Here is a 12,340-nt window from a genome sequence, read left to right on the forward strand (position 1 = left end):
TCAAAACCTCATGGCAAGTTTTATGAAAAGATTGTTCCACCACTAGCCAGACAGAGCACACACACACACACACACACAAACACACAAACACACCCGTGTTCAAAGATAGCACACACACACACACACACACACACACACACACACACACGCAGGGGACTGTAGAATAGAATCGTATAGTAGTTGTGTTTTGCTGGTATTTTGGAGCGCGGTGTGGAGACAGTGTTGGTATTTACGGTGGTATTTCCACTGGGCTCAAGGTCTGTGAGGGGGTCACCGATAATGACTGCGAGGAGCGGCGCCCGTCGCCCCCTCCCCCCTCCCCCCCCCCCCCCCCCCTCCGTTCCCCTGTGGACATTTGATTGGACGGCAGGCTAATCCCTGAAGGGCAGAGGCTCCCGTCGAATGAGAGACACACCAGCAGAAGGGTCCCATGGGGGGGGGGGGGGTTGACAAGATGTGAGACCAGTGGGGCGGTATTGATCGGCTCTCAGTGCCAGCTCTGACCTCGCAGGTGATGTGTGAGGTCGCCAGGGGCGTCTGAGCGCGTGCGGCCTTCTTCTGTGTTTGTCGTCGTGTGCGGGCTACTTTTAGAAGTGTTGGGTAGTGTTAAGTCATGTCCGATCTTTTGTAATCGAATATATGCTGTTCATAGTTGAACTTGTTAGTAGTTGAAGTCTGAATCATGGTTTTCTTTGTGTACATGTAAGTTATTTAGAATAAATACATGAAGAACTTCAGACTTGGACTCAACAAGTACGTCAATATTTGTGAGAATTTTTTTGTGGGTTACTATGGGAGAATTGTGCGGCTTTAATGGAACAGCGTCCTGTATTTAGATATACCTGCCTCTAGGGCCACAGTTCCTCATCGGTAGAGTCTTCCTCCTACGCTATTTACAGGCGTAGTCTGTAAACGAAGCAGCACTTATCGTGTTTTCTAACTTGCAGGGGCATCCAAGAGGGCATTTAATGAGTTCTCTCTCTCTCTCTCTCTCTCTCTCTCCCTCTCTGTGTCCCTACCCCTCTCTCTCTCTCAACCTCTCTGTGTCCCTACCCCTCTCTCTCTCTGTCTCTCTCTCTCTCTCTCCCTCTCTGTGTCCCTACCCCTCTCTCTCTCTCTCTCTCTCTCTCTCTCTCTCACTCTCTCTCTCTCTCTCTCTCTCTCTCTGTGACCCTACCCCTCTCTCTCTCTTTTCTCTCTTTGTCTTTTGACAATTTAATGTGTTTAAGGACCTCAATACGCCCAACGGGTGCTACAAAGTGAATAAAAAGATTTATGATATTTATTTAGTTTCCTGAAACAAATTACAAAAACCTTTTGACAAACCATACCCTGTGTTGTTTGAATGTCTGCTGCCTGACTGGAAGAAATATATTATTTAGTCCAGTCGCGTCACGGAGAGACGTTCTTGGAAAGCGTGGCACCAGCTGTTGGTCCTCAAAGGGGGCGGGACTAGCGAGCGTCACATGATCTGATGCCTTCTGCGATGCTGCTAAAGTGGAACACTGTGTTCTCACACACACCACCAGGACAATTACAGCCAGCCTGGGGGATTGATAATAACACACGCACATAGAAACATAGATATGTAAACACACACACACACACACACACACACACACACACACACACACACACACACACACACATATAGACACACACATCCACACGGGGACACACACACACAAACACAACCATGGCAAAGGAACCAAAAACTGCTGGGGTCGCATATTTTCAACAAACGAGACACATTCATCTCCAACAGCATAGTGCTGGCTGTCCCATCATCTCCTCAATCTCCCTCCTTTCCTAGCCACCCATCGTGGAGTTTTCTACATTCTAGAAGGTTCATCAACTGTGTTTTTTTAGCCCAAACCACACAGCCATGTCAGGACAGATGCTAAACGATGCATTTGAACTTCCCATCCAAATAGACTTGAGTCCTCCACGAAGTGAGAGAGACCACAGCTTCTCTACGCCCAAACACGATTCTGTTCCCTTTCTCAGGTCTGGCTAATGGAATATCTGCCTGCCTTGGGCTTCATGCAATGTCAGAGATTATTGGTTTTGTTCAGAGAAAAAGCAGTTCCCTGCAGCAGCCGACACTGGCTCCAGAAGACCTTTTCATTCTTTGCTATACCTACTGCTAAATAAAACACTAACACAGCTAGCCGGAAACATCAATAAGCAGCTAAACCAGCCAATCAATGGAGAGCTTTTTATCAGGACCTTAAGACCTAACTGATTCAAATACCTGATGATGAGGAAGGACAGCCAGTCAGCAAGCCAGCTAGCTAGGCAGGCAGGCAGGCAAGCAGGCATGTGGGCACCTTGATTAATGTGTCAAGGGCCAAGGAAATAGGTCACCACGGATGTGAGTGCTTAAGGAGACATGGGAGGGGAGGGTGAGAGAGGGGGGGCGAGGAGACATACAACCATGAAAAAAAATGAAGTTCATTTAAAAAGAAGGTAGAGGGGGAGAAGTGGGGAGGAGGGGAGGTAGAGAGGAGGGGAGGAAGCAGAGGCCAGAGCAGATAGAAACCATGGGATCTGATCGATAGAAGCGGAGCAAGGAAGGTGGAGGAGGAGGAGGAGGAGGAGGAGGAAGAGGAGGAGGAAGGGAGAGGGGAGGAAAAGAGATGGATGAAGATAAGAGCAGGTAGCGAAGGTGAAATGTGAGAACACGCTTGGCTCGCACGCTCATCCCTTCGGTCACTCTGACTCTCCTTCGGTTCTGTCTCGCTCTCTTTCTCCTATCGCTCCCTCCTCATCAGCGTTCTTCATCCTCAGACGGGACCGAAAGCTAACAATCATTTTCAGCAGCAGAAACCAAATAGATATGGAAAAATGTTTTGGCTGTGTGTGTGTGTGTGTGTGTGTGTGTGTGTGTGTGTGTGTGTGTGTGTGTGTGTGTTTGTCTTTGTGTGTCTGTGTGTGTTTGTCTTTGTCTTTGTGTGTGCGTGTGTGTGTGTGTGTCTTTGTGTGCGTGTGTCTGTTTGTCTTTGTGTGTGGTTGTGTGTGTGTGTGTCTATCAGTGTTTCTCTTCAAATACAAACTATGCATAAATGTCAGTCAATGTCTGTGTGTTTGGGACAGTGTGTGCGTGTGTCTGTGTGCGTCAGCTTTCTCCAGGCTAAACGGGACATTTAGCAAGGTAACAACCCTGGGGTCACACACATACACAGACACACACACACACACACACACACACACACACACACACACACACACACACACACACACACACAACGATGTCTTCTTACATCAGCCTAACATTCAATCCGTACAGGCCAGCGGCATCATTCACACTAATCCCACTGAGCAGACACACACACACACACACACACACACACACACACACACACACACACAGAAACTAATAGCTAAGCAAATGGCTAACTCAATGTATCTCAATGTGTTCACACTGTCCCCAAATTCCCTCTCTGGGCTCTGAGACTTTTCATCACATTGTTACTACACACATAGATCATAGAGATTAAGTGTACTGCATTCAGGTACATACACGCAAATGCATGCTTTAATGAGCTCAAATACCCTAAATAATTCCATTCAGGGTCTCCTCTTGGCTGGTATTTACCTCTACTGGTTTGAAAGCTTGTGGTATGGAAGTACTACAGTGGTTTCCTTTTTCGTGCGTCGGTGAGCTGAAGAGATTCACTGGAGGTCTCGGAGCAGAGAGACGCAGAGAGGGTCTGGGGACAGCAGGGATTCATCTACAGGTCGTTCCTCCTTTGTTTGCCTGTTCTCTGTCCTCCATTCACTTGATTCACTCCAACATGCGCACCTTTCCCTCAAACAACTTTTGCTATTTTAAAATGCACAGCTGCTCAGGATACGAGGGGGGGTGTTCAGGCTGGGAGGTACGCCCGGCGAGGGGGGTCGGGGACGATTTGAGACTAACACAGAGTCAAATCCTACAGTGAATCAATTCTTGCAAATCCCTCCTCAAACAGACGCAGCCATCGAAACGGCGACGATAGAGCAGACGATCGGAGAAACCCGTGCTTGACAAGCTACGGCTTCGTCTGACTCCTGGATCAGCCTCCTGCTCAAACAGAGGCTGCAGCTGCTTTGAGTTCCCTCGGTGAAACAAGGTCAGGAGGACAGTGGAGCAGGACCTCTAGGGAGCCCTAGTGGTTCCACCATATAGAGCAGCCCCAGTGGAGCCATGTGGGACAGGTGAACGGCCTCTCTGGGCCTCTAGATGAATCACGTGCTTATTGTTATAAAAGGCCAAGGCGTCACAGGCAACATGATTATTCATTTCTGTCCGACTTAATAAACAGAGCCCATGCGTCATCCCTGTTTCCTCCATATATATATATATGTATGCACTGAACGTGGTGGCACATCATTAAAGGGAATAAGCATCCTTAGCATGAAAGGCTAACAAACAACAACATGTGCCCTTGCCAAAAATACCCTCTTTTGAATCATTCACTGCATGCAGCGCTTCGAGCAGGCCGGGTCCTATGCTAATAGGCGTCCTGACACCCTGCCTGTGAGGACATGAGCGTGGACATGAAGCCGGGGCAGCGATGGAACAGCAGCCTCTATGAAGGGGTGAGGCTCATCTCAGCGGGCGTTGGACACGGTGCTCCATTTAGGTCATACGGTCCGAGAACGCACATGCATGAACACGACCAAGTATGTTGTCCCGCTTAAGAAACAACAACTCTCATACAGATGAAAACACAAACAGAGATGGCCTTGCATGTTTGGCAGCCAATATAGAAAGCGAGCACCCAAACGGAGGAAAAAAACGGACATACACAGCCTCACACACACACACACACGCACACACATTCACGTTTCCATTACATCTCCGTGTGAACAAGTGAACATTCTGCGTTTACCTTCGTGAATGTTGCACCCCACCAGCCAGCACCCTGAAGAGCAAACACACCTGTCACCCAAGGGTGCATCACCCCCTGATACCCCCCCCCCCCCCCCGCCTACCCGCCCACCCGCCCACCCGGAACCAGTCTTCACAACCACCGGAGCACAACACACTGTGTACATGTAAAACAAAGGCTGCACATGAGACGGTCCGAGCGGGGGGCCGTCTTGAGAGGGATGAGGAGAGGGTCTTACCGCTTTGCGGGCGGCAGGGCTGCGGTGCCTCCAGTCCTCCATGGGCCCGGCGCTGGGCTCAGAGAGCATCGACCGCGGCTTGAGAGGGGAAGCCACCAGCATATGTTCCTGTCAGGGTGTGTGTGTGGATGGAGACCAGATCAGTGGTCCACAGCCCTGCTGGAAGAGGTGTCACAGGGTGTGTGTGTGTGTGTGTGTGTGTGTGTGTGTGTGTGTGTGTGTGTGTGTGTGTGTGTGTGTGTGTGTCTCTTTGTGTGTGTGTGTGTGTGTGCGTGTGTAAAAGAGAGAGAGAGAGAAGGAGAGAGAGAGTGTGTGTGTCGTCAAGTGCCTAAGTGTCTTGAACGTGTGAATCAATAAAATATGTTTGCATGTATAAGTGTATGTCTGTACGCAGACCACTCAGAGACTAATCAAATATGTGTTTGCATAAAGGTGTGTGTGTACGTGTGTGTGTACGTGTGTGTACGTGTGCGTGCGTGTAAGCATGCATCTAAATTGTCTGCAGCCTGATGTGGCGCACAGTGATCACTGCTCCTCAATCAGAACTCTCTCAGAATCATCCCGACCTCTGACCTTTCCGTTTACGCCTGCTTTCCCATCCATCTCTTTTCCACCATTCCACAACCATCCAATTACACGGCACATGGTCACATGAGTTTAACATAAGCTAAGCACGTAGGTTCTCTTTCGATCACATGACGTTACAAGCCACTTCAAAGTTATTTGCACTTCGTCCAGAAGGACCAAGACATCAATATCTGTGATCGTGGGGGATCTGGCAGGGCCAAGGGGCTTAGCAATACACAAACACAGAACCTAGAAACGCAGTTGATTTACGGATTGGAAGAAGACAGATCAGGGAAAGAGGAGGAAGGTAGGAGGAGGAGGAGGACTCAGGGTTGGCGCTTATGTCCTTGTAGGGCGTTTCAGATGTTTTATGGAGCTTCTGCATTATTTAGCTCTGTTTACTTTCCCAACATCTTCTACTTCTCCCTCGGCTGAGCACCTCGGCAAGACGTTCTGACGTCATGCTGTTCTGTGTGGTGCTGCCCCCTGTTGACCGAGGCCGGTAGTGCAGCACACAACGTGATTCAGAAGCTGTTGGGCCGACTGAAGTAAAGTTCTATAGGTCATGTTAAACTGGGGAACTTTTAGACTGGTCTTGTCCAAACTTGTCACATTTTGTGCCATTCATGGATTCAAATTCTGTACTTTGACTTTTTCCGGCCAACGCATGTCTGAATATCTGCGCTGGTAAAATAAGCCTCTCACATTCGCCCTCACAGACACACACCCACACATATCAAACACACAACCACACAGAGCTGTGGCAGTGACCTTGCCAGAGGCCCATGTGCCAAGGTCTTCCTCATGTTGCATCATCTCCTTCAGTTCTGTTGTTTTGCTGCGCCCTTCATCATAAGATGAAGAGAGAGAGAGAGAGAGTGGGAAAGGAATAATAATATCTCAAACACACAACGTCCGACCACACGCTGGTTTAATGAGGCTGTCCAATGTCTTTGTATGGGTACGTTTATTAAAACACTATCTTTCAACTCAAGACTCGGTGTCCTTGTGTTCCCATAAACTGGGGCACTAGATGTGGAGGGTTGAGGGGGGGGGGGGGGGGGAGGTCGAGAGACAGAGAGAGAAATTAAGTCAAAGAGAGAGCTTAAAGGAAGATGCAATTATCTCTAAAAGATAAATGATGCTGTTTCATGGGCTTGTGCTTTACTCCCATTAATTTAAGCGATGTCACGTAATGGATAGAAGACAAGAAAAACACGACCATTAGGAGTCTGCTGTTTATCTTTTGTATATAAATGTATGATACATATCTATTCTAGATACCATTTTAATGAATAAGTCAGCGTGTCCCAAGAGCCGAAGCACGAGGAAGACTCCATAATAACACAATTTACCCTGGGAATCCACTTCCTGCTATAGAACACCTCCACTCGACGGCTCTCAGACTCACCTTCCGCTGACATTACGGCTGCGTTCCAACTCTGACATAACGGCCGCTTTCCAATTCTGGCAACACGGCCGCGTTCCAACTCTGACATAACGGCCGCGTTCCAACTATGGCATAACGGCCTCGTTCCAACTCTGACATAACGACCACGTTCCAACTCTGACATATCGGCGGCGTTCCAACTCTGGCACAGCTCTGCTCACTTTAGCATCCTCGTACGTAACTTTTGTTCCATTGTATAATTGGAAGTGTGGTAAAGTCGTGTTCCCTCCCTGAATGAGTTTCTACTCTGAGGAACGACCGGAGGGATGTCAGGAGGCCCCTGAGACACTGCTAGCCGCTGACCACAGCAGGGATACACACCAGAGTGGCTAACCTAGGCTAACTGTGCTGAGCTAACTGTGCTAAGCTAAATATACATCCTAACAGACGATAAAGGCAACCCAGGTGAGGAGGAGGAGGGGGAGGCTTCGTGGTCAGTCAGCTCACACACATCGATTGGTGCTAAAACGTTTGCATGTTCACTATACTACTACACTAATACTATTCTACTACACTCCTGCTATACTACTACACTAATACTATTCTACTACACTCATGCTATACTGTCATATTCACCTTTCCATGACTCTTACTTGGACACACAATCTTATTAAATGTAATATAATATAATATAGTACACACACAATATAAAATAATATAGATTATGCATAATACAGAGTCCATCGTATCCTTTGGACTCATGTTTGCTTTTCCTGCTTTCATGAGAACTCATGGAAACACCTTTCCCTGATTCAATCGACTGGGCTTTATTTACCAGGAGTAGATAACAGTAAGGGATAAGGAATCCGAATAGCTTCTGACACGAACAGTTCAACATGGGGCGACGTCAAACAATGTCCCTAATGCCTTTCTCCTCCATCGCTCTCCTCTGGCTTAATTACCCACAGAACCAGTGCCAGCAGGAATACCACAACACACGTCTCCTACTCATTTAATTAGGCTAATGCTAATGGAATTAGCGGCCCCCAAAGCATGCTAGCTCACGAGCTACGGCTAGAAAGACCCTTGCAGCGGTTTGAGTAAAATGCTAACCTAATTACATGTTTGAGTACAACCATGGTATTTTTGCAACGACACACATACACAGACACATACAAACGAGCGCCCACATAGACACACACACGCACACACACACACACACACACACACTAACACATACCCACCCACCCAGCCCCACACAGACAGAAAAATGCACACACACACACACACCCGCCCTAAAACACACACACCTAATAATACACAAATAACGTTTCCATCTCATGTAGGCAGGGCACATTCCAGTGAGGGCTGTAGTTTCAAAGCAACATGAGAAGGGGGAGGAAACTCTTCAACGATAACTGATGGACCTTAGCAATCAGCATCAACTTCCACTCACACACGCAGGCACACCCACACCGACCCACCCCGCCTCCCACACGCACACCCTTACACACACACACACCCAACACACACACACACACACAAACACACCCCACTGACACACAGACACAAACCCGAACCTCCCCCCTCCACACACACACACACACACACACACACACTCAACACGTCAACACAAACCCACCCCGCCCCCCCGGCACGCACACACAGATACCCCCCACCCCCAACGGCGCCGCGTACCTGGGTGACCTTCTCGGTGACGTTGTGCGTGCGGTCGATGAGCTTGCAGGGCGCGATGATGTCCATCTCCCCGGGGGGCAGGGCGATGAGGGGGTCCGCCTTGAAGTCCACGAAGTTCAGCGTGATCTGGGGGATCTTGGAGATGGTGCGGTAGCGCATGAGGTCCGAGTCCGACGTGGAGTTGAGGATGGACCGGTGGTTGACCGCGCCTGCGGGCGGGACGGAGAGATGAGCCATGGAGGGACCGGGTTGAGACGGCAAACGTACCGGAGTCTCCCACTCTGAGCGGGAGGCCGGACGCTGCAGTAAGAACCGGCGGCCTGGGAACTGATTAGGCACCGGCTCCTGACGCAAAAAACACTCCCAATCTCACTATCACCTCCTTTTTCCTTTGTGTTGATTCCGTCCATTCTATCTTGTCGTCAGTCCTTTCTCCCCGGCCAAACACTTCGCATTTCTTTAGCCTCCACTATCTCTGTTTCTACCATGTTGTATTCTGTAAACTAGCCCAAACCCTAGCCCAGGGCGGTCAGGAAGTCTGCCGGTGTCCAACTCATGCTGTCCTCTCCATGGTGCTGTCCCCTCCCCCTGCTGTCCTCTCCATGCGTTCCTAACTGCCCTACCCATGCCTTCCTACCCACTGCCCTACCCATACTGCCCTCCCCATACCTTCCTACCCATTCCTTCGTCCCTGTGCCCCCCTACCCACTGCCCTCCCCATGCCTTCCTCCCCGTGCCCCCCTACCCACTGCCCTCCCCATTCCTTCGTCCCCGTGCCCCCCTACCCACTGCCCTCCCCATGCCTTCCTCCCCGTGCCCCCCTACCCAAGCTGCAGCTGGCCGGCCGGGCGCTGCCCCTCCGGCTGCGGAGGTTCCAGTCCGGCCGCATGGCCTCGATCTCGTCCACGGAGGAGGCGCGCCGCATGCTGTGGACGCTCTCCCGCGAGCGGCTGTTGGAGGTGGAGCAGTTGGAGGCGGAGGGGTCGGGGTTGAGGCCGAGGCGGTGGGCCGCCACGCAGGGAGACGACTGGGTCAGGGGGCCCACCAGGGGGGGCCGATGAACGTGGGCCGGGGCCGGCAGGTGGGGCGGCGTGGGGGAGACGGAGGAAGAGCCCGAGCACAGCAGGGTGCACTGGTCCTCCTGGCGGTCCTCGGGCCAACTCTGGAGAGCCGACCTGGAGGAGGAGCAGGAGCAGGAGGAGGAGGAGGAGGAGGGGCAGGAGGAGGAGGAGGAGGAGGACGAGGACGAGGAGGAGGAAGGGCAGGAGGAGGAGGTGGAGGAGGAGGGGCAGGAGGAGGAGGAGGAGGACGAGGACGAGGACGAGGAGGAGGAAGGGCAGGAGGAGGAGGTGGAGGACGAGAAGGTGGGGGAGGAGGCGGAGGAGGATGAAGAGCAGGAGGACGAGGAGGAGATGGTGGGGGGGAGGAGGAGGAGGTGGAGGAGCGAGAGGGGTAGTTGGTGGAGGAGGAAGAGGAGTTCAAGAAGGTTGGGGGGAGGAGGAAGAGGAGGAGGTGGTGGATGACAAGGAGGAGGAAGAAAAGGATGAGGGAGAAGGATGAGTCTCCTACCAAAAAAACTCAACTCAAGCATCACGGTGAGCAACAAAGAAGAAGGCAAAGGCTATAATACATGTTTGTCTGTGTTGTTGACGCCTTTAATTAGGATGGAAGATAAATGAGCATGAGACGGAAATATGAAAGGAAGGCATTTTTTAAATTAGAAATGATGTATCTGGTCTGGGATGCCCACCCACGCTATGAGGCTGGCAGAGAAACCGAAAAACGACAGAATGAAGTCAACTTGACGCTCTGGGAGCTGAACAGAGCAGAACACACTGAGCGCCTGGGCCTGACGCCTTAAGCTGCGCTCACACCAAAAGACACATTTGTCGCCCGTTCGCGTTGTCGCCCAAGTTTTGTCGCGCGACAAATCCTAATCTGTCGCTGTGCAAGTTATGTGCAAGTTTTGTCAGGCGAATTTGTCGCGCCACATCTTTTGCCCGCCAACGGCGCTTCATGCCAATTCATTCTCAGCCATGGCCGAGATAACCACCATTGCATGTCCTGACCTGTTGTGGAAGAGGGAGAGACGTCGGAGAACCCGACGCAGTCTATTCATAATATTGTACTGACCACGGAAGAGGCAGTGAGTGAAGTTTGGTGTGAACGCACCTTTAGGCTGGGAGAGGCAGTCCTTAGGCTGGGAGGGGCGGGGCTGAGGCTGGGAGGGGGCGGAGCTTAGGCTGGGAGGGGGTGGAGCTTAGGCTGGGAGGGGGCGGAGCTGAGGCTGGGAAGGGTGGGGCTGAGGCTGGGAGGGGCGGGGCTGAGGCTGGGAGGGGGCGGGGCTGAGGCTGGGAAGGGGGCGGGCCTGTGGCTGGGAATGGAAATGCTGAGGCTGGGAGAGGGGCGGGGCTGAGGCTGGAAGAGGGGCGGGGCTGAGGCTGGGAGGGGGCGGGGCTGAGGCTGGAAGGAGGGGCTCTGGGTACCTGCTGCCGCAGACCTGGTCCTGGCTGCCGGGGAGGAGGGGCCGCAGGGGCAGGAAGTCGCCGAGGGACTCCTGGCTGGGGTGCAGGGTGGGCGGAGCCAGGGGCGTTGCCGTGGGGACCTGGGCCGCCTCGGCGTCGTTTAGCGAGGCCTTGCTGTTGGACAGCGAGCGCAGCAGCGGCAGGCGGAGCTTGAACCCTCGCGGGCGACCTGGGGGTCAAAGGTCATTTTGAGCCAAAAGATGGGGGGGACACGTTATGGTCTCAGTTGCCCCTGGGCAGAAAGGGAAATGACTTTATTAACACATTCAGGTAGCAGCCTCATCTATCTATAATGACAGACGTAACGACATAGATGCCAGAGAGACAGACAGACAGATGCCAGACAGACAGACAGATGCCAGACAGACAGACAGACAGACAGACAGACAGACAGACAGACAGAAAGAGACAAAAAGACTGATACATGACTGATAGATGCGCAAAGACAGACAGATTGATAGATGCAGACAGACAGATGGATAGATGCAGGCAGACAGACAGACAGACAGACAGACAGACAGAAAGACAGACAGACAGACAGACAGACAGACAGACAGACAGAGGGTCCTACCGGTGACCAGCCAGGTGGGCAGGCGGTGGTTGATCTCCTGGGTGGGGTCCTGCAGTTTGTCGTCTGTCATGACTTCGAAGTTGAGGATGAACATGATCACCAGGCCATCCTCATTCTTCACCGGGACCACGTCCACCAGGCACAGGAAGCACTGACCTGGAGGAGAGAGAGGGTCAGGGGTCAGCGCTGACCTGGGGGAGAGAGAGACCGGGGTCAGGGGTCAGCACTGACCTGGGGGAGAGAGAGGGTCAGGGGTCAGCACTGACCTGGGGGAGAGAGAGACCGGGGTCAGGGGTCAGCACTGACCGTGGGGAGAGAGAGGGTCAGGGGTCAGAGGTCAGTACTGATCTGGGGAGAGAGAGGGTCAGGGGTCAGCACTGACCTGGGGGAGAGAGAGGGTCAGGGGTCAGTACTGACCTGGGGGAGAGAGGGTCAGGGGTCACTACTGACCTGGGGGAGAGAGAGACCGGGGTC

The 12,340-nt window shown here is 52.0% G+C and overlaps 1 protein-coding gene across 1 annotated transcript in view; it reads right to left on the minus strand.

The window, feature by feature from the left end:
- Window positions 1-12,340, minus strand: part of kcnh2b (potassium voltage-gated channel, subfamily H (eag-related), member 2b) — a gene marked incomplete at both ends in the record, with an annotated part of 135,673 nt that overhangs the window by 45,149 nt on the left and 78,184 nt on the right. Inside the window, 4 exons of the mRNA XM_079754957.1 lie at window positions 8,771-8,979; window positions 9,596-9,945; window positions 11,257-11,464; window positions 11,867-12,022. Coding sequence (XP_079611083.1) covers window positions 8,771-8,979; window positions 9,596-9,945; window positions 11,257-11,464; window positions 11,867-12,022 — 923 coding nt within the window. The remainder of the gene's footprint in view (window positions 1-8,770; window positions 8,980-9,595; window positions 9,946-11,256; window positions 11,465-11,866; window positions 12,023-12,340) is intronic.

This window comes from Pollachius pollachius (genome assembly GCF_949987615.1).
Source record: "Pollachius pollachius genome assembly, chromosome: 17".
Taxonomy (NCBI): Eukaryota; Metazoa; Chordata; class Actinopteri; order Gadiformes; family Gadidae; genus Pollachius; species Pollachius pollachius.